Here is a 23490-nt window from a genome sequence, read left to right on the forward strand (position 1 = left end):
GCCCAGTGCATATTTGTAGCATCGGGGGAATCTAAACTGTACCCAGTAAAAACACATCTGGTTTAAAAATAAAAAGGCAGGCTGGTGTGTGTGTGTGTGTGTGTGTGTGTGTGTGTGTGTGTGTGTGTGTGTGTGTGTGTGTGTGTGTGTGTGTGCCGGGGCAGGCAGGACTTGGACCGCTGCCTTGTTTCTAAATAGGCAGGCAGACAGAGAGGTTCCGCAGCATTGAAGGATGCCATGGCTGACTGAATGACTGTTTCCAGCCAGGTATGTACACACGGCTTGATCCCTGAGGGCGGCCTGCAGCAGACCTGAGGCCAAGGCTATTATCTGTTGTACCTTGGAGGTGCACTGAATTCAACTTAGCAACCACTTAAACAGCATAAAAGCAAACATATCATCTGTCAGACAATGACCCAGCTGCTACACAGGATATGTTTGGGATTTTCAGACCAATAATGAAGCACTACCTTTACTGAAATCATTATACCTTCACAGAGAGGCCATGGTCAACAACAGAATAGTGCGGCTGACAGCAACAGTGTTTTGCAGAAGAATTTCAGCATGGTGGAGGATTGAATCTGGGTCGTCTAGTTGAAGGATTGTCTTTTTAAAAAATGGAGAACAACCAGATTGTTTTATTAGCTCCACCAAGGACTTCGTGTTTTCTGTCAGGTTGTTAAAACTTATGATTTGATTGAAAGTGTTCAAACGGAACCCATTACATTTCAGAGGAAGTACACTGTCATTTATTTTTGTTAGTACTGCGACATAGGCATTTGGCCTTAATGGAATAGATGGCATACATCTCAAAATCCAGTACATCATTATGAAGTGAAATAGTGACAAAAAATTGCCAAAATTAAACTACGATGACTCCATATCACAATCCATATTCACAGGTACCAGTTATCCTCTGGGGTTGCCAACACATGTTGTTGCTCAGACGTCATAGAATAAACACCGAAGCATAACAATGCAAGGTGTGGTTATGGAAACATACATTCACACAAATCATGCAACTAATTAATCTTGCATCCAAATGTGAATCGTCTGCAATAAACAGCACCAGAGACATTGAGGTAAACTTTTAAACTTTACGCTTCAGGAGGGGAAGCAATTATAATGGCTGTGAAGTTTGCACTTCCTCCTTAGCGGAGGTCTGCGCTCTCAGTGCCCTTCTAGAAAAGTAGAAACATCGTCAGATAGTAGATCACCAGCATATAACCAATCAGGACTAGAGTCTGATTGCTGCACTTTGACTACAGTGTAAATAACTATGCCTGTGACCATAAAACGATCAAGTATGTTAGAAATGTGCTAAAGAAGGAAATGAGTATCCTTAAAGGGAAAAGAAGATTTGGGGATTAAAAGGCCTACGTCCCGGCCTGTTGCTTGTGCTTGTATATACTGTAGTACAAACGTTAGTATAAAGGCTTATTCACAGTTACTGTATTCAGTAAGTGCAGTGATGATGTGTTTTGTGACTTCTAGCCAGCAGAGATGCTGGGATGTGAAACGCTGGTTGGAATGAAGTCATTTGGCCAAATGCCTGTTTCCATCTGAGGCCAGAGGAAACCGTTAGCCCGGCGCTGCCTTTTCCCACACCATCATATCTCTCACTTTCTTTCCCTCTCCGGCTCTCTCTTTCACACACACACACACACACACACAAACACACATGCACACACAGGCGATCATCCTTGCTATTTCACCCCTCAGGTGAAAAGAGGAGCTGACATCAGGAACAAGTTTAGAAAGTGACAATAGACTGAAGAGAGGTGTTACATACACCAGCGCAATCCACTTCATAGATTCAGTATTTTCCTCCCTGTCTGCTCTGTGCTGCCTCTGAGTGTCACAAGCAGCAGACAGCATGACAGTCATTATGACGTACTGTAGTTCAGTGTTTAGTTTATGCATGATGACTTCAACTCCAATCGCTGCTTATTAGTTTAGATTATAGTGAATACTCATCAAGCAATAGGAAATAACTCAGTTTTGAGTCACTTGCTTAGTCTGAATTGAATCAGTCCAGGCTTCTTTAGTTGATGGTTATTTACTTATAGTTAAATCTAGATTCTACAAGTTGTATCCCCTTTATAGTAATAAAGAGAATCTATAAAGTCAACACAATTCTATTTATATAGCCTGATATCATAAAACACAAATTTGCCTCAAGGGGACAATGCAAACCCCCCCCCCCCAAAAAAAAGCCTTTACTGGATAAAAGATGGAATAAACTTTAGGAAGAGACGGACAGACAGGAAATAGATGTTTGCACAGAAAAGATCAACATAGAAAAATTATAGAAAGGACAATCAGGATGAGAACAATGTATATGGAAAGATAGAAACATATTAAGAAAATGGATCTTCCATTAGTGTAGTTTTAATTATAGTCAAATGACAATCACTCCTGTTTAGCTCCAGTAACAGTTCTACTTGACTTGCCATGTAGAAAACAAGAGTTTACTGCCATGTTAGCATCTGTCTGTGCTTTGAGCTAAATGCTAATGAAAAGTTAGTAGCTCACCAAAGTTACAACAATTCATCCATAGGGTTCTTGGATGTCTATACCAAACTTTGTGGTAATCCATGCCATTGTTGTTTGTCAGTCTGGCAAACAACAACTTTACTTTATCAGTCCAAAGAGCTGAACAGACCAACCATGCAACTAGCATGGGTAAAAATGTGGAGGCTGGTCATTTGATAAACAGGACAGACAGAGTGAAGCAACAACATGAAGAACAAAGAATAAAATCAGTGTTGCCATCCCTCCTACCTAAATTTATGGGTACATTTATAGATATTTTTCAGGAGGCATATGTTAATCAGAAACATCCGAGTATAAATCTTGGTTGGAGCAGTTTCATCACAACACTTCTACCAACAATCAACAGGATTCACTGCTGTCCTACAGCAAAGAGAAAATCCAAGGCACTGTGGAAAAATGGCTTAAAGGGATTAGTATATGTAGTAGGCATTTAGGCTTTAAATAGCACTTTTGGGTGCTGTTAGGATCCCATTCAGAAAGATTCCATAGTACACCCAGTTCAAACGGTTTGACACAGAACCATTATGGTACGGTGACAAGACCTTAGAGGGAGAGAGAAATGTCCCAACTTTGCTCTTTGACAAGACATTTTAAGAACGTCAGTGGACTTTATATTCTGTTTTACCTTCATAGTTATTCAGACGAGCACCAACTAGTCTGACCAAATAATCCCGGAAAGACCTTAAACTGTCTGAGCCTCATTAATTTTCATACACAGTTATTCCACAGAGAAGGATAGAGTACAGGCATCTGTCTCGGTGTCACACACAGCATACTCATGCAGCGAACATCCAGAAACCGCACTCCACCCCAAAATAATCAGCACTCTGTGTCTGGAGGGCCACTATCAACAACCATGCAATCATCTCCCAGGGTGCAACACAGCGAAACACATCATAACATCTCTGCCGGCCGAATACAGGTTTGGCCAAACATGCTGAAGCACTTTGTGACGGTTATGGTTATGTTTATGTTTATGTTTTACTCGAGAAATAACTTTTTTCTCCAGATCTTTGTGTGATCAGGCCTTTAAAAACGCTCCATCCGAGGAGCTTGAGCTGCTAAATCACTTCACTGAACTCTCTTTATTGGACTTAATTTGATGTAATTATTACGTCCAACCTCCCTTTCATGGTTCACTTTTATGATTTCAGTTCTGCTTTTATATTCCTTACCTTGCTTTTATTGCTTTTGACATAATTTTTTTATCAGTTTCAAGCTCTTAACAACTACGTTTCACTACCTCTGCTCAAATGACTGTTATTACCGTAGCACTAGCAGTATTATCATACCGAGCAACTTTGTTTGAGAGTGTGGAGAGGTGGCCTACCTTTATCAAAACCACGTCTACAGCTCTCTCTCCTTTGGCGCAGAGACTGTACCTCCGCTTGTGTCGTTCGTACATTTTCCTTTAAATATCCAGAGCAGGTTTACTGAGCAGGAGGTTAAAATCCAGCAGGAAACACTGTTGAGGAGAGCTGAAGCTGTGTGCTAAGCTTCACATCTGGCCACAGAAGAAGCCTCCTACCAGACTCCAGCTCAACTCCCGCCCTCCTTCTACTCTTTCCTCCCTCCCTTTCTTCTTCCCTCCCTCCCTTTTCTTTTCCTCTGTTGCCTCTCAACTTCTCTCCTGACTCTGCCTGACTCATGCCTTTGCTCTTTCTCCCTCTCTGTATTTTCTCTCTCTCTCTCGCTCTCTCTCTCTCTCTTTCTCAATGAGGTTGTGAATGTCTCTCTCTCGTCCAGCCAAAGTGGTCCATTGTTAGAGTGTGACAGATGACAGTAGGGCATTGTTACTCCAGTTAATGTTATCCAATCATCAGAATTTATGCTGCTGAGATTCAACACCCCCTGCTGGAGGAGGATTGAGGCCACCTGTGAGGCGCCTTCTGGGGGTGATTGCACCTCTCTAAGATGATGGATCTGGCCGGTGGCCGAGTTGAAAAAAGTTAGGAGTGATGTAATAGCAGCACTGTAAGCAGCAAAAACAAAAATGGTATCAGTTGCGAGACAGAGCTTGAGTTGGCCGGCTACTCTCCTGAGCAGATAATACTTCAGATTTTTTTCCCCACATGTGGTTTATTATGTGTAGGCCTGTGTTATGGTCCATGGCTATGGTTAAAAGTTATATTGCAATATCAATTCTTTCAAAAACCTACATGAATATAAAACAACGAGGCACATGTATGCAAAAATCACACATTAAAAAAAATTAAATGATGGTGGTGATTGCTATGAACGGTGTCCCGCTGTTATGCATTGCATCAGATAAAACTCTTTACACATTTCAAACTAAATTGCAGCAATTGATTTTATCAGTTTTAATTAGTATTTGCTTTGAATGATTTAATTAGGCAACAGAGAGTAAAGCAAGAAGATGATGAGATACTATTTTTGTGACCTCACTAGATGTTTTGATTTGATGAAATTCTGCTGGAGATATTACATTTTTTCTGACTGCATATTCCAAGTTACTGATTAATTTGTTGTCTATCTTTTGAAGTATTTACTCCTGACAGACACCTCAAATTAAATCATCTCAACTCAAAGGCAATTTTGTTTCGACATCTATACAGGGAACACCAGGGGCTCTGATATACTCAAAACAGAACACAGCAGGGTGGACAGCAGACACAAGGGTTTCTGTATATAGCACTCTGGGTGTCTTTGGTAAACACATGCAGTGAAAAACTATATAAATAACTGGGGAGGCTGTTCCATAGAAGCAGGAGAGGTTGCTCCTCCTCTTCTTTTGAGAGGCAAGAGGGATAAATTAGAAATCGACTGAAATAAAACATTACCAAATCTCAGTATCATTTATAAAATATTTTTTCTCGCACTAGTATAAAATAACATGACACGGTGGGTGGGTTTTCCTCCTGTCCTCCCCTATTTTTGAGTCACCAGCCGCCACTGATAAGTAATAATTTTCTACACAGTGTGTCATTATGATAAATTATGGCAAATATTATGATGACAAAGGTCCCCACCAACTCTAAAATCAAACCTGCACTCCTGGGGTTAAGAGACAGCCTGCACACTATGGTCGAGCACCTCCTGCCTGATATTTAAATCCATGTTAATGTGTTGGTAGTCCCTACAGTGTGCAGGTTGTCCCTGGCAGCTCTGACATTAGCTGACCAATAGCACAAAGGCGTGAATCCAGGCAGCCACAAACAAATCTAACTACCCAATTCCAAACTGTGACCTTCACAAACCTACAGGTGTTTCAGTGTTCAGGCAGACACTGCAAACAAAGCCGTTGAACCCGATGGACCACAGTGTTTGCACATAAAATATTTAAATTTGAATATAAACTGCTGTTTGGTGGAATCGCTATATTGCTCTGCTATAGTTCAGAGTGTACAGCAAAAAAGCAAATATAGCACATTAACTTATCAAATAACTTCACAGCTGGAAAACTCTTTACACATTGTGAAGAGGTTAAGCAGACACACACACACACACACACACCACAACAACACAGGACAAGGACAATTGCTGCTCTTTCACATGGCCTTAAAGGTACAATCTGCAAGAACTTAAAATTTAACAGTTTTGATTATGGTTGTCTGTTAGGTATGGTTATGGCAAATACGACTGAATTGTGTTGCAGCGAAAGCTGTTGAAGTTAGCATGCTAATCAGCTAGCTCCTCGCCGTTTGTAGAGGTTAGTTTGATAGTAAATAACACCAATATGCTGATGATGTTCCAAATCCAGGGATAGTCAGCTAACACAAACCCTGGCTGCACGGTTAACTGAGCTTACAAGCCAACGGCAGCTACATGTTTGGGGTTATTTCGAGTATGAATTTGAAAGGTGGTCAATTCTTACATATTGCACCTTTAACCAATGACTTTTCAATACACTAAACAACTTCACGCTCTTCTCTTCATTGCCACTTCTTCCACAACAAGACGGTCAATTATCAACTGCAGTAACAAATAAGACAGGCAGAGTTCTCAGTAACTGATGCTGCTTTAGATTTAACTCTTGACCAGGACTGATATCCTGTTCACTAAATATTTTGCCTTTAATTTTCCGTATTGGCATCTCATCTATCTTCAGTGGGTGGAGCCAAGGAACTCAGTAGTTCAAGTGAGGAAAGAAAGAACACAAATAGAAGAAATTAGATGCATCTTCTAAAGCTAGTGGGACTGTCACATATTCATATAAGTTAAATAAAGTAGAAATGCTCCATTGTCTTTTGGGATTTACATCTGTGTAAACGAAGCAAATGATACCTACAGGTTCTGTCTTCTGTCTGTATAGCAGGTAAATCAAGCATACCCTGTCTAGTAACACACAGGCTTTATTACAGTTTATATTATATTATATATTATATTGTAAGTGCTGCCTTGTCTGGCCCTTGGCTGTGAAGTTCACTCACATTGTTGAGCCATATACCTTTGAAAATGCAATATGGCAGTTGAAATGGTATCTCCAAAGCTACTGCCGCATTCACAGCCTTTTTATAGAACAAAGCTGTGAATGAAAACACCCCTTGCATATATAAAAGCAACACTGGTGGCCAAATGTGTTTAATGAATAGGCTTTGACAGCAGCACATTCAACTTCAGCATTACTTTCTTCTCTTCCAGTAGGTTTGCCAGAGGTGAAGGAAGTATTCAGATCCTATACTTAAGTAAAAGTACTAATAGCAAACTGTAAAAAAATACTCCATTACAAGTCAAAGTCTAGCATTGAAAACATTATTTAAATGTACAAGCAGTAACTTGTAACTGGTTTTGAAAGAGCCTCTTTTTAATACTACATGACCTACATGAGCAAACCGAAACCATCAATGAGGACATTGGCTATTTATATATTATATTTAGAGTTATTCTTAAGGCCTATCACCAGGTCAGATGCGACTTATCCAGGTCAGACAAGTCATAAAATTAAAAATCATTTTTTAAAGCGGAGTACTGAGACTGAATCGAGGAGTCTCACAGTCTGAAAGAGATAAAGAAAGACGCTGCCATGTGGTTTGTTTTGTGTCGCCATTATCATATTACAGTTATTAATTTTCCATTGCCAGAAATAGATTCATCTCCTATTCAACCTGAAAATATGTTGCCCCTTTCTTTTATATGCTGTCATAATAGATGCGCATGCTGGTTAGATCAAGATCTTCAGACACGAGATGGTGGTGCTCATACTGCTTTTGTCTACAGGGGCCACCAGAATCAACAAATAATGAAAGTTCCTTGTTGCAGCTTTAGAATAAAAGTATGTTCAAGAAAATGTATTTAAAGTATTAAAAAAGTACTTGATGCAGAAAAATGTTCCCTGTGACTGTTAGACTATAACATAGTATATCATTAGATTATTTTTACTGATGTATTAATGTGAAACATAATTGTACTGCTGATGGTTTAAGTGAAGCTAGTCATAACGATTTTGCATAGGAATGCAACTAATGGTCATTTCATTTTAATAATGGATTATTCTGCTAAATATTTCCTTCATTTATCGACTGATTGCTTGAATTATAAACATTTTGAAAAATAGACTCCTTCACATTGTCTGTTTTGTCCAACCAGCAACCCAAACCTTAAAATTATTACAAAAAAAATTAAATTATTCAAGCAATTAAAAGGAAAAGGTAGCTAATCCCCACATTTCAGGAGCAGTAACCATGAAACATTTTGCATTAAAAATGACGATTATCATAATAGTCATCAATTTAACTGCTCCAGCTTTATTTGGGCACTTTAAAAATTGTAATATATGCAACAACAAAAAAAAAATTAAAGTAAGTAGTGACTAAACCTGTCAAATAATTTTACTGGAGCTAATTTTTTTTTTTTTTTCCTTTAATTATAGAGAAGTGAGTAGAAACTGATAAAACTGAAAATACTGATTTCAGGTACCTCATATTTGTGTCTTGTGCTTTATATGCATTTGTTTATATGAAAAAAAATTACATAAATACAAAAACATAGCATCCTTGTCTAATTTAGATGTATCTCATGCTCATGTGTTGAGGACAGGGCTAAGAGCTGCTGATAAAAACATTATGAGCACCGAAGTTATGGATCAAAGTGCTACAAGTATGTACAAAAGAGCACAATAATAACAAACAGGAAAGATTTCATACATGCTCAAACAAGCAAGACTAAACTAGCTGCTGTCTAAATAGCTCACATCTTGTCAAAATACTGACACGTGATTTAAATTACCTCGTTTACCTTTAATATCGTTTCATGTAGCAAGTTGTTGTTGCTGTCATTTAGATCCTGTTAACCTGCTTATTTTGTTCTCTAGCTGTTGTCTGTTTTTAATCTCTATAAATACTTTTGTCTTGCTCACTCTTTCACTCTTTTATTTCATTTTACAAATTCGTATTAAGATAGAAATGTAATATAAATCAAGATGTTTAGTGATTACAGCTGTTCCTAGTGATCATTTCTGTTCTTCTTATGAATGTGTTTCACACACTTTCCATCTAAATATTACTGCTGTTCAAGCAGTGTATATTAAAACCTTAAAAATATGTTCAGAAGATGCAACCCCAATATGTGAATATTCTTCACTTCATCTCCTACAGTACTACGGTTTGCTTAACACCAGCATGACTCAAAATTGTCAGTACATCATAGAAATTACAGGAAGACTCAACAGGATCAAATGGCAGGTCATTAAATTCTCTCTCTGGTCAAGAAGAAAAGCTCCACTGATGCCACAGGGGCTACAGTGCCCTCTCCTGGCGCCCCCAGGGTCCTGCAGGCTGCAGTCAGACATCTGGCATTCAGAACAAGCCACTGACTGAGACCGCAACCCAGGAATAAGCAGAGCCACTCCAGTCTATGGCTGCTAAGGAATCTGTCAGTCAGCAACATTTCAGAGTAAAGCTGAAGATCGCATCCATGTGCTCAGTTGAGACAGAAAATGAGCTGCATAACATGACTCCCACAGGATGAGGAAGGGAGATCCTGTTGCATTTTACAGTGAAGTAAATGCCATGGTGATCCTTAGAGACACCCCAACAGGTAATAGATTTCTTGTTGAATGACTGAACTTACCAAAAAAAAGAGACGTATTGAAAGTTTTAATGAGAGGGAAAAATGTTCCAGACAGCTTCATTCCTGAACTCTAGTTGGCACATGAAGCTGCTTGTAAACAAACCCTGCTGTTCTTGCTCCTCCAAAATTTTGCCATTCTTTACTTTTTACTTTACTGGGGAAATTGTGCAACTCATTGCTGCAAAATCATTTTAAAAATTACATTTTAACACAATACTGGATATTTTTCATGTTTAAGCTAGGGAAAACATCTTATAACAATGATCTGTGGATACTCTGGGTACATTTAAAAAAAAAAAAAAAAGTACACATTCCGGAAAGCCAATAACAACAAACTTTCTCCACACCAAAACATTTAGCAGCAATCCTAGGAAAACTAGTAACAAAAGAAGCCTGGATCCAATTCACAGAACACTTTATTGCACTTTATTCCATGAAAATGTCCTATTAAATTCTGTTGTGCAGATGAAGAGTGTAAGCTTAGCTTTGCCCTAAATCTACAGATGCATGATTACAATCTGTGGTGCGACTGGTCATGCTAACGGGAAACAGAGTTATTAAATTATTAACATTTGAAATCAGTCACATCTTTATTATTGGGTCACTGGATTTAACTCATGTCTAAAACTTTTGTTATCAAACAGTTGTATTCAGACTCATGATGCTGAGATCTGTTGTTGAAAGCATGCAGCCCATCTTTGGACCACATTAACAATAGATGGTGATTATGAACTTGTATTACACTTAACATGTACAGTATATTTACTGCACATGTCTGAGGAAACCCACAGTCAATATAAGGCACAGTATTATTCTTATTTATGGCAAAGACTACCATTGGTAGTCACTAGATACAGTTTTTCATGTTTTCATCTTTGATCACTTGCTGGAAAACTTGTTTATCTGTATTTTACCACTATGTATTATCTTTATTTTGTATTATTTATTGATACATGGACATACAGGGCTTGGTGGAGTGGGATGAGAAATCCTAGTTGTTAAAAAGCTAGTAATATTTGATTTCCGGTTGTAATAGATATGTTGATATACTTTTCTTCCAGACATTTTATAAACAAAAGAAGGAAATCTTTCCAGGTTTATTAAGAGTGCACTTGAGAGCAAGATAAGTTATTTTCACTCGGTTTTGTACTGCAAGTTTTGTTTTTGCGCTCTAAAAAAATCTTGCTACATGAGTCCCTGATAGCCTTTCTAACACATTAGCTCTCCTTTTCCTTTGTAGTTCCTCAATGAATCACATTTACAAGCATTTTGACTTGTCATGGCAGGAGCAGCCTAGGTTGAGCTAATGACATTGTTATGCAGCAATTAGTGATATTTTTAGTTCCATCTGTGTTTGACTTGTCAAAATATCTGCTGTTAGAAACTCAACTAACATCCATCCACACCTCATTTTACCCCATGTCGTATTCCAGTAGATGAGCTTGGTTGCTTGTTTGCTCACATCTTCATGCCAAAGGTTATTATGGGTGTTTCAAAGGTTTGGCAAACAATGACTCATCTTAAGACTCATGTTGATCAAACCACCGTCTCCAACAAAGCCGAGCTTGATAGAGATAGATTAAGACTTGGAGCTTACCGTGGAGGAGTGTGTTTCCTCTGTTGGGCCATTTTCTTCCTCCTCTGCACCGATTACAGTTTCTTCAGACATGATGACTTCCACCTCTGGAGAGATACACACAACACGATGCAATCAGCTCAATGGCAAATCCTCCAAATACAGGAATCAATAACAAGTGTTTAAAGTGACAGGAAGTGTCTACCCTCACTGCAGAAACACTGAGAAGTGCGACTGTGTGCTACAGTGATGTAGCAACCTGCATCTTTCGTTTATATGTACTATTAAAGCTTTCCTGAATGGATACATTCCTCATAGGGACAATAACCATTTAAATGTAAACAAATTAATCATTCTTTGATTGTTAAAAACAGGAACCAGACGGTCCATTAATGGTCCTGTATAATTATCTGAGATGCATTACTTCTTGGAAGGCTTATGTAAGCGAACATGACTTGATGAATGATAGACCCGAGTGGAAAAGTCTCTCCACGAAAAACAACTGCTCACCTTCTTGTGATTTTAAACATCCACTAGAATCCAGACTAAATATTCACATCCTTATTGTGAATCCATGAAACAACAGACAGCTTGTCTCTGATCACCTATGATGTTACCTGATGCTCCCTCAGTCAGGCTGTAAATACATCTCCTCGTTCATGACACCCCACTCTCTGTGTGACGCACAGCACCAACCTCGCCCTTGACCTATCTTTATTGGACTTGGGTCCAGCACAATTATTCCTGATGACTGAAAATTGCCACCAGAGGAGTGCTGCAAGTTCACTTAGAGAAGAGAGACTCTCACTTCCTCCTCCATGCTCACATCAGCGAGCTTGTGTATGTTTGTTTTGGAGAACCCAGCCTTCTCGCTGTACATCTGAGACTCAGTCACATGCACTGGTAATGTGACTGTGCCTGCTGACATACAGTATACTGTAAGCCAGAGTGCGGATGTGTGCATGAGATAAAAACTAACACAGAACATATTAATATCGAGGGAAGTGTTGTCAGACTGCACATGGTAGATTTAAGTACCGAAACATTGTTGTCATTAAACTTAATTGCAAGTGAAATGGACAGTGTGCAAGAGTCTTTTTCCTGATTTTGTTCACCTTTGGTCTTCTCCTCCGCACCTGTCGACCTTAAGGTGTGCAAAAACTGTACTCTAGTTTCCTTTCTTAAAAAAAATACTATTACATAACCAATTAATCAGTCATCAAAATAAATGGTGCACAATGTAACTTTTGCAGCCCATCCTCATCAGAAAAACAACCATATATACTGTGAAAGCATTATGATCCATATTGACGTTTGTTGTGTGTGTTGAACTTTTTTTTTTAAGTACCATGTTGGTAAATACAGTAGTTTTATATTCTTTCACTGTGTGACTTCTAGATGGCTTTTCTTCTCACCCTACGATAACTCAACATACAGGTCTGTTTTGCTATAATGTTATAAAAACAGAGGTGTAAACATAAGGCTTTAAAGTAGGCCTACATCTAAAGCTGGAGCTCCTCCAGACTGCTATTCAACGTATCAAGAGCCCTGTCCCTTTTTGTATATACGCCTGTAAAAAAGTTGCATAGTGTACCTTTTATAGTTGACTACCACTCAATTAATCGTTGCACCTCTAAAAGCAGAAAGACTACGCAAAGCATGTCTTCACAACAGGATGTCACACAAAAGCCAAAAACCGCTGAACGCAATTATAGTGAGCTATGCTGCCTTTAGCTTCGTGGAGCTGTTGCCATTAATCACCAGAGGAGGACTGAATCTGATTTAGTATATTTGTTTAGGAACAAGATTTTGACAAACATATTGCCCTGTGATGTATGTGAGTGTGTGGAACTAAAATACACCTGAAATAAATCAGTGCTTGCCCACCTTGTATTGCACTTTGTGGGACTCCATCCACTGCGTCGCTTGAAACTTTATCGTCTAGAGAGGGTGGTTCTACTTCCAAGGTATTGACATCTGCACTGTCTGAAAGTGGAGTGACACCTTGTGATGACGGTGCATCAGTCTGATCCTCTGAGTGACTTACTCCCTCATCAGGTGACCTCTCAACTGCTGTCATCTCTGAATTATCCATTTCGGGTTGCTGTGGCAGCAATTGCACATCTCCAATCTTTTCAGCGTCCACTGCAGATTTATCACTGGTATCTGTTGACGGATAGTCTCCATCAACAATCACTTTACCTTCTTCTGCAAAAGATGCACAGGCTTCAAGTAAAACTCTACTGGTGACCTCTGATGCCAAATGTTCAATCTTTGCATTCAGTTCAGAGTCGTTGGCCTCTCCAGTTTCACTGTCATCGACCTCCACCGTTGGAGCGCACCCGCTCTCTGACAACGCTGGACCTAACGACAGATCCTCTTTGGAAGGTTCTAGGGCGAGTTCCTCTCCTATCCCCTCAGTGTTCAAAGTGTCCATTGTCTGGAGGGTGGGTGACAGTTGTGATTCAGGCTCAGTGCCAGTGCAGTCTGTCACTGGCGGTGCACTGTCAGTGCCCAGCTCGGAGGGGAGCCCTGCGTCCACGGTTAAAGAATGTTCACTTTTTTCACCAGGTTTTGAATCATTTGGATCCTCCATCTTGAATCCTGTTGAGGACTGTTCTTCTTGAAGAAACTCCTTATCCTCCACACTAGCATTGTCCCGAGTGGGATGGAATATTTCCGTTGTGGAGCTTCCAACTGATTGAAAACTGCCATCATCGTCACTGGAGACGCCATGAGTCGCCCCTGAATCAGGATCAGCACTGGAGCTGGGCATTGTTTCCGGTGATGGATCCGTCTGTATACATTCCATGGAGTTACCAGGTTCGTCCAAACCAGGCAAACTGGTACTTTCAATACTGTATCCACAAGGTTCAGCTACGTCTTCACCATCTAGCTCTTTACCACTGGCGGTCCCAGTACAAGTCTCAGAATGACAACCGGTTTCTGAAGCCAAGCCCCACTCCTGCTCTGTAGCGTAATCCCTAACAGCTGTTTCCTGGTTTTGTTCCAGGCTGTTTATGTCTGGCGGAGGTTCCCCCTCATGGAGGCCTTCTATCAAGAGACCTGGAACAGCAGATTCAGGCCCCTCGATTACATCACCACAGTTTATCAGTGATGGGATGGGAGGGTCCCCTGGGGTTGATGGAGGGTTCGTTAACCCTTCACTCTCAGTCCTCTCCTCCTCTAAAGAGAGTCCGTCACAGAGCTCCTGAATAGGATTCATCTCTTCTTTCCCAGCTTCTTCCTTTAAGCACTCCTTCATTTCAGAATCAGAGTTCTCGGATACATCAGAGCCCTCTGACGACGGAGACTGGCCCATAACTGAAGCTTTTGTGTCTTCACTGGGTGTAATGAGATCAGTTGACTCTAAGTTGGTCTCCTCCTCCCTCCTTGTAGCTGTGCTGTCCTCTGCTTCCTGTTCTGATATTTCCTTTCCCTCCGTGGCCTCCTGTCCTTCCCGTATGACAGCCTCTCCTCTATCAGTTTCCTCTCCCTGTTTACCACAGCCTACTGCCGGTCGGATTCCCACAGTGAGGCTCTCCCCTTCTGCCTCACTCTGTGCTCCTTCACTCCTGTCGCACAAACTCAAACTCTGGGTGGAAACAACAGGCTGCTCCGTTCCCTCCTCCTCTGTTTGGCAGTAATCTCGCCCAGTGTTTGAACTGGGAAACACCCTGTCCTCTGGGGGGCCAAGGCCATGCTCCTGGGGCTCTGACGTTGGACCACTCACAGACAAACCACAGTCGTTCTCTGAATTCCCAGTCTCACCATGTCCACAATTAACACTACTGCTGCTTTCCACTGAGCAGTTTTCTACCCAGCTCCCTCCTGTTGTTGTATCCAGGCACTGTGAAGTTAGATCAGGCAGCTGTAGTCGCTCCGGACAGGATATCTCCGTTTCTACACCATCACAACATTCAGCAGCTGTGTGCAGAGAATCAAACTGCAGCTCCAGTTCAGAAACTCCCTGCTGGATACAGAAAAGGAGGAGAATAAACGTTAGCTTTTACCCTCAGAGAAACCAACAGAGGTGCTCTCTAGTTCTTATCAATCGCCAACTCTGTGATTGCATAAGGTGTTCCTCCGGTTATACAAACTGAGCTTGAAGGTTAAAAAAATGAGGGCAGTGAAAAGACAAACAATCCGACAATGTTCGGCAGCGGAACAAGTCTGGGTGAAGCCAACTTGAGTAGAGATAGCGTGCTAAATGGGCAGTGTGGTGTGACTCACCTTGGCATGGAGATGACATATCAAGTGCAGCAGCTGCTCCACACTCCTGTGAAGGGTCGGAGGGTCGTGGCCGGGGTGGACGCTCAGCGTCAGAGTGTGTGTGTTCAGCCTGGGGAAGTGGCAAACTACCCGGGCTTCTGTAGACACCGGCTGGGCAGTCTCAGTCCCTTTGTCCGTCTCTGTGTCCGTCTCAGCCCTGCCGTGAAATAAACACTTAGATCATCCAGAAGTGGCTGTAGCCTGATTGGCTAACACAGTACAGAACGGTTTTCAGGAGAAGGTTTTAACAATGATGTCAGCTGATCCAGACTCCCCCTTTCTTAGAATAATCCACGTGTATCACTGTTTTTGTTTCACCAGAGCTGAAAAGTCCATTAGTCAAATTTTTGTGATTGTTAGTCTATTCTAGCAGTTTAGCATGTAATCAAGCAACCATTGTGATGCCGTCAAGTAATAAAGAAGCCAGTAAATGTTTCAAAGTTCCAGATGCTGTGGCCAGTCAATCAAAAATGTTCCTTTCCTTCCCAGTAGTTAAATGAAGACCACTCCTAGTTGATAAGCTTTCTGAGAAAACGTCACTCCCCCTGCTGCATTCGCTGTAAGTGTTAAAAGGTAAAAGTATGTGCAGTGTTTTGGTTAATAAAGATAGTGCTGTAAAAGGGGAGACACCTCCCAGTCAGGCAGATCTGTTTGCGTAATCCTGGGCGGATTGCTTTAGCTGTGAGGCCCAGTGGCTGATGTCACCAGTCGGGCTGCAAGCGACTTCACTTTTCATGAGGCAAATGTAATTACCAACACATAAAGAGGGGGCTGTAAGTTGTAAAGGAACTTCAGTCCACACTCAGTAATGAGCAAGCTCACTAAGTGGTAGTTGTCTTTCAGCTTGTGGCATCTTCATTTTGAGTTAAATGGAAACTATTCTGCAGCAGATAAGTCGACTGCTTAAGAGACATAAAAAGGGTCCATTTCCACTTTGTGCCGTGTCTCAGTCCATTTACCAAAAAGCGGCTTTTTCCCCCCGCAGTTTAATGTTTCACTATAAAGGGATGCAAAGAATTTGACCTCACTAGTCACTCAGGCATTATTAGGGATAATACCTGACAACTGCAAACAAAGCACATACATCCTCCATTAAACTCTGAAGAGACAATACTGCAGTGTGTGTGTGGATTCAAGTTACACATAGTGAGATATTGTTGAGAGGTACTACAACAGGTCAGTAGACACAGAAGAAGTAACCAAGGCTTTTGTGTTGTGAATAGTTTCTCATCTCTCTGGATTCTTTTGGAACAATACTGGCAGCCCACAACTTTTCAATTTGCCCTCAACTATTTGACTTCAGCTGTAACTGCTCAGCTAGGCAGTGGGCTTTGTGGTGATGTTCTTTGGATACCTCTATTGTTCCATCAAGACAGCAGACAAACAAGGTTGCCCTATTGGGCCTGAAGAAACCACACCATCTGACCTGTGATATATTGACATGAGACTGTTTGTACAGACAGGAGGGCAATGTTCACTGAAACTCAGAGCTAGTATCACTGTCCCACTATATGGACATGTTTTTTATACATTTTCTCTCTATGGTTTATTGTTTTTTAATTATGCTGGAACTAACTTTCCAATTACTTCTTTAGATATAATATGTAAAAGATGTTAATTAAATGTCTAAAAATGACTAAACCTTTGCTATATGCTTTGTTGTGTATTTACATTATCCTGAATGTTCCCAACAATGTTCATACCCAAAGAAATCTGTAATCTATTCAAGGTCACGGTGCATTTCATTTTGTCACTTGTTGTTATAACAGTAAGAGTGAGGAAGGAAGTCCTACAAAACAAAACATAAACAAAACTTTTAAAGTCACCACAGACAGATTTTCCTCAGCAATGGTGACTGTTTAACAATGAAGACCACAACTCCCATGATCCCTTGGTACCTATGTCTCCTCTGGCAGCTGAAATTACATACTGTACATCTAAAACAGACTTTAAATGTCATTAAAACATGTACTTAAAGCTTACTTTGTGAGGAGCTCGTGGACACGTTCATGTCCTCGCAGGGTGGCTAGCACAGATGGGGTGTGGCCTTCTCTGTTGGCCAATTGCAGGGCCTCTTTTGCTCCAGATTGCTGCAGCAAGAAGTGCGTAACCCGAAAAAGACCTCGACGTGCTGAGAAATGCAGCAGAGTCTCCTGGGGATTCAAGTCTGAGGAAGAGAAATACAGAAATAAATACAAGAGTACAGGAAGAATGAAAGAAACAGAGGAAGACACAGGAGTGCAGCTGTTCAGGCAACCAATTTGTGGTGCAGTAGCCGACATACCATCACTCGCTGCAGCTTGGCAACACCACTGTGTCGTCTGATTAAACTAGTACAGGGTCCACAGTCACCCAGTAAACAACAGACCTTTACACATTTACAGACTGATAAAACCCTGCATGTCTCTGGCGGTCTTCAACAATGGATCAACACACATATTTGTGAGCCTGACAGTGACTTTTGGATTAAAGTCAACATGCCAACTGACATTAATTTTAAACCGTCTGAGCAAGGAATCTCAGAATATGTGAAGCTATAATATAGTGCTTTTATTCCAGTAAGTGTGGAAATGCCTCTGAAGCAGCATCTGATATGTGATAATAAAACTATCACAGCAACAACAACAACAATAATGATGCATGTGACTTAATCAAACCACGCCATTTCATTTTAGCAGAGGTGAGCAACACTAAGTGCACCTGACTCCCACTTTTAATTTAAGTCCATTATTGGCCTCATATATCAACCCAACTCCTAATAGCACCATCAAGCACTGAAACCCTCCCCTTTACACGTCCGCAAAGACAATAATGGAGATTCATGGACACACACACACACACACACACACACACACACACACACACACACACACACACACACACACACACACACACACACACAGACACACACACACACACACAGAGAGAGAGACAGATCTCCATCTTGCTGCCAAAGCAACACATATTCAGACAGGCTCAGGCAGGATGAGTGTTGGTTATTCCAGAGATATTCTCATCTCAAGTTGAATCTCTTCAATTTTAACTTTCTCTGCATTCACTGGAAAAGATTATTAAACATATCTTGGTCTACAGGTGCCGAATCTTTTCTGTAATTATTAATATATTTCACTGTCCGGCCACTGGCAAATTTATTTTGAATTCAAAAGGGCATCCTGAGATAAGGGCTTAGCTTGTTTAAAAGGAAGGAAAAGTGAATCCTGGAGTTCAATAAACGGTCATTTTACAATAAAAGCTGGAACATCCAGATGACTGGAGAGGAATAAAAACCTTAATAAGTTAAAGCTGATGACATAAAATGTTAGACGACTGTACGTGTTAGGAGGTTCAATGGTGTGGTGTTAGAAAAATCTCCACTTCAGCACCCAGATGTCTTGTAATGCAGAGTCAGTAAACTGCACACAGAAAACCCGGGTTTATCAAACCAGCTGGTCTGTGGTTATTTATAACAGCTGAAACCACAGGAAAGAGAAAGATAAAATGTCTGCAGTACGTTTGCTGAGTCCAGATTTCTCTGGACAGAGTGTTTCTTCACTGTTATTGGAAAGCTTATGTTTTATTCTTTAGCTTTCATTTGTCACTGCCTGTGAATAGAGGATTTTCTTCATCCAGCGACACAGAACCAGACACTTATTCAAGCAAACCAAGATAATTCATAGTTTTTCAGTTGGACAAAGACGAGCAGTTCTATACTGCAACTTGTCTGACATTTCTTCAGCTTTGCCTTGAGCAGATTTCCATTGCAAAAATAAATTCAGTTGGAAAAGAATAAGAGATAAAAAGAGAAAACGGCAACAGATCAGAGAAAATGGCAGCAAAAAAAAACATTTTACTGTTATCAGCACCACAATAACCATTAAGCAACATTTACAATGTAGGTTGTGTCTGTCGATGAGAGGTTTCAGTCCATTTACCCTGCGCCAGTCTGAACCAGCCTGCCCTGATGAATTTCAGCCTAATTGGTCATATTTAATGCTCCACTTGGCCGAGCTGGGCCGGACTGGAATGTGAGTTGCCAAACAGCAGCAGGAAATGCTTTACTGCTGGGTTTGATTGTGGTTCTTCAAAACTGGCTGCCATTACATCCATGACATTTTTGTACTGTGGCATCTGGGAGGGTCAGCTGGGAAATACACCTAGATAATGCAGCTATTTGCTGCAGTACAGGAAACACCAACATGAAATGGCTGAACAGTTTATTGGGTCACCATGAGCCACCAGAGCCGCTTCACTGATCATTGGCAGACAATCTAGCTATCTGGCTACTAACAAGCTCTACTGGCTATGAAATGGTACAACGATTTTCTTACTTCTTCAAACTTCTAACTACAACAAACTTTGGGCTGCAACAATTGTTTTAATTGTCAGTTAATCTAACTTTGTTTTTTGATCATTAATTAATTTTTGGGCCTCAAAGTGTTGGCAAACAGAAAAACAAAAATCTAACATTTTCTGAGCCCCAAGTGAATTTTTGCTGATTTTGTCCAACAAACAGTGCAAAACCAGAGGATATTCAATTTAAAAATACATTTTTAAAAAAAGAGGATAGCAGAAAATCCTCAAATATGAGATTCTTTAACTGGAAAAATCTATGGATGCTAGGGACGTCGGTTTGTGGGTTGAACAACCAGTCTCTACAAGTCGCCATGAAGTTTGGAGAACATTACCATGGCACCCAGAGGATGAATCCTACCACTTTTGGTGATCCCCTGACTATTGCCACCACGAGGTTGATTCTCTTGTTTTTTTCTGTAATGTCTTTACAGCATTTAGATGAATTGGGACAAAATTTAGTGCTGTGAAGTCAAAGTTTTCATTTGTCTTTGGTTTATGACGAAATAGCTGTGAAAATAAATGACATTCCCATCAGCCTCAGCTGCACTTTAGTGGTTATAAATTAGCAACGATTAGCATGCTGGTGAATATGCTACGCATTAAACCTTTCAGACATCAGCATGTTAACATTGTCATTGTGAGCGTACTAGCATGATGAAATTTGCATATAGCACAAAGCCTCACAGAGCTGCGAAGATGGCTGTACACGCTTTTGCTTTGTTCCAAATAGCATACTTTTTCTTTTTACTCAGTGCATAATGCTGCTGCCATTACAAATTATGTACTGTTGCACGTAGTATGCATACAATTAGGACATAACACTTTATCATAACAGTCTGCCTTAAACTTGTAATGAATGCAAACTATATTCATCACCTTTTGTAGCGCAAAATTTGAAAGTAAAAAGTAAAAGTACACAATTTGCAATTTATGAGCTGGATCCATAAAAATGCATCTGTGCTTACTCTAGTGCTCAGTCGATGTGACGCATCTTCGTGTGCACAGAATATTTTGGGTAAGAATATCCAGAAAAGCATACTGGCCACCATACTGCAAAATCAGCAGAGGACACCCTGGTGTTTTTGGCATACTGCCTGACACACTATGTATTCGGGCATACTGGATCTTTTTCTAGCAGACTAAATAGTATGGTAGTATGTGTTTTGGAACGCAGCCCTAGTCCTGTTGATGAATTGTTGAATGATATTAACCATTAAAATATTTTTAAAAACCACCAATGTATTTAACCAACCAAATGTCTGAAAAATTTTTACATTTTAAATGAGAAGAGCAAATATCAGGGGATTTTACACTTTGTATTTGATAAGGCTGCAGATCACTCAGTCACTTGCTGAAATGGTATTGGCTAGGAAGAATTAGCTACAGATAATTTGACACTGAATGTTGCTAACTGTTAAAACACAGGTAACTTAAATGAGAGTTCTTCCAGGTAAAGTAGATGTCCCCAAGAAGACAAAAAATGGTTGCCTATGGTGAAATCAGTGACTGCTGTGTGTCCACAGCATAAAGGATGACTGAGATAAACCACCGTCACCTCCACCTATAGTCCACTGCTATCCATCATCTGACAGATTTGATAAATGAGGAGCAGAGCTGCAGTTCTCCTCCCTCCCCATAGTTCAACACAGCTGAGTGTCTTGTATTGAAGCAGTGACATATTGTGAAGCAGAGCTTATTAGAGCACCCATCACTCACCGCAGCAGGAAGACGCCTTTAACATCAACAACATGACAACTGACTTCAATGCAAAAGAGCCTGTGTGTGTGGGTGTGTCTGCGGATGTGTGTGTGTGTGTCCATATCTAAAAAGCTGTAGCACTTTTCACCACAGTAACAAGCAGATCTTATCTACCCGACAGGGAAGTCATTATTGAAAATTTGATTTGATGACTTTTTTTTTTAGGCTCCAAACCAATGATGAATAAAACATTGTCCAGAGTGTATGGAAATTCAATCTCCTATATATACCCACTGAGTCTTCATTTTTGTAAGAGATCCTGCTGGTTCTGCTGGTTTGGTGTAATATCCAAGTCTAAGTTAAACCATAAGCTATTATCCTAACAATAGCCAGAGGCAGGGGCCGTGCTCTAACTACTCCCAAAAGTCTTGTTTATGCTGCTTCGCAGAGAGCAATTACCTAACAGGGTTTATCATCCACATCAGCTTGTTTGGCTTCCTTTAACTGATTAAAGTCATCAGAGTCAATGGCTGGAGAAAATTGGCACTTAAATTTTAATAAAAAATGTAGGTTCGTTTGCACTGATATAGCCATTTCTCACAACCCAAACTGCTGTTTGGCCGGGCTGCAGCTCAGAGGGACACAGCTCTGTTTGATCAGACTAATACCAGAGTAAGATGAAAGTCCATATAGGGACATGTTTTCATGTTCATGTCATTCTGTTAATACGAGCTGCCAACTAAAAACCACACTGACATCAGCTTTTTATTTGTAACTGCACCAAGATGTACGTATAAGGCTTCTTTGATTTCAGATGCATCAATGTACTTTATACTGTCAATCACAAGAAAGAAAATCTATCATTCTGTTATTTATTAGATAAAAATGTGATGTTAATTACAGCTTCACAAATGCAATGATATTATTGTATATCTCTGGGGGCCATTTGCTGCTCCAGGGAGCTCAGGCCATTGACATACGTCCTCCACCCCACTCAGTTGAGCCCACTCCTAGACACTTATATCTGAACACTTCTTCTCCTGCTGTACCAGGGGCAACCTCTGTTCTTTGTTCCTTGGGGGCTCCACTGAAGGGCCTGTCAGGTGATTTTAGCAGGGTTTTTTTAGAAGGTATCAAATCCAACTCCACTTTCTCCCCTCAATCATCTTCATGTTCAGAGTAGATAATAGGCTGCCCACAGCAAACTTGACCTCCCCTGACTGTGTCCCATCTTGTTTCTGCAAAACCCAGGACTGAGATGGCAGTGCACCATTTCTTTGGCAATGATGGCAGCCTTACCAGCCTGGAGCATGGTTCAGATGTTTCATGTCCCCACAGGGATGAATTTCTTTGGCGTCAAGAGGTGTGTTGGCTTCCCAGCACACATGTGCGTTTGGCTTGGACATGCCATAGTCCCCCACTGCGGGGGGACCCTCGTCATACAGCTGTGTGATTTGGTTTTCATTCATTAGAGTTTCTTTAACTCATGCTTTTTTTCCCAGGGTGGGGTCAATAACCCTCACGCCCAACCCTCAATCCTCCATTCATTCAGGCATTTACTAGGTAAAAATGTGATGCTGATAACAGCTTCACAACTACGACTAAAGTTTTTGATTTATAGTTTGCACTGGATTTCATCAATAATAAAACCCACCACAACTCTATATGGATGTTTCATACCTGATCCAGCCGTACTGTTTTAATTATTATCCCCACAGCAACTGTTTACATTTTTTTATTCACAGTGTGATATACAGTGGGCTGTGAGCTCTGCATGTACTTCCATAACCGGAGTTACAGTTCAGGTAAGTTTTATTTCACACTGTATCATTACGGATTAGGAGACCACTTCTTTGCAACCGCCTTGTTTACATTCTTTCTTTCTTTCAGGGAGCGGCGATCACATCGCTACTGCAGGGGAGATGGCTTTGCTGTCTTACTATAAAGGAGAATATAACCGAGCCTTTCTACAACTTGCTGATGTTATCTTTAAGTTTCATTTGTGA

The 23490-nt window shown here is 40.6% G+C and overlaps 1 protein-coding gene across 12 annotated transcripts in view; it reads right to left on the reverse strand.

Moving 5' to 3' along the window:
• akap13 (A-kinase anchoring protein 13) overlaps window positions 1-23490 on the reverse strand; it is a 119232-nt gene that overhangs the window by 58114 nt on the left and 37628 nt on the right. For 8 of the 12 annotated variants that reach the window (XM_084380851.1, XM_084380845.1, XM_084380846.1 and 5 more), the window contains exons 6-9: window positions 17417-17600; window positions 15395-15590; window positions 13049-15134; window positions 11183-11268 (exon numbers count right to left, since the gene is read on the reverse strand). In XM_084380851.1, the coding sequence (XP_084236977.1) occupies window positions 11183-11268; window positions 13049-15134; window positions 15395-15590; window positions 17417-17600 (2552 nt within the window). The remainder of the gene's footprint in view (window positions 1-11182; window positions 11269-13048; window positions 15135-15394; window positions 15591-17416; window positions 17601-23490) is intronic. The other 4 variants (XM_084380850.1, XM_084380847.1, XM_084380856.1 and 1 more) reach the window with 1 other exon arrangement.

The sequence above is a fragment of the Pagrus pagrus genome, assembly GCF_965226575.1.
Source record: "Pagrus pagrus genome assembly, chromosome: 1".
Lineage (NCBI taxonomy): Eukaryota > Metazoa > Chordata > Actinopteri > Spariformes > Sparidae > Pagrus > Pagrus pagrus.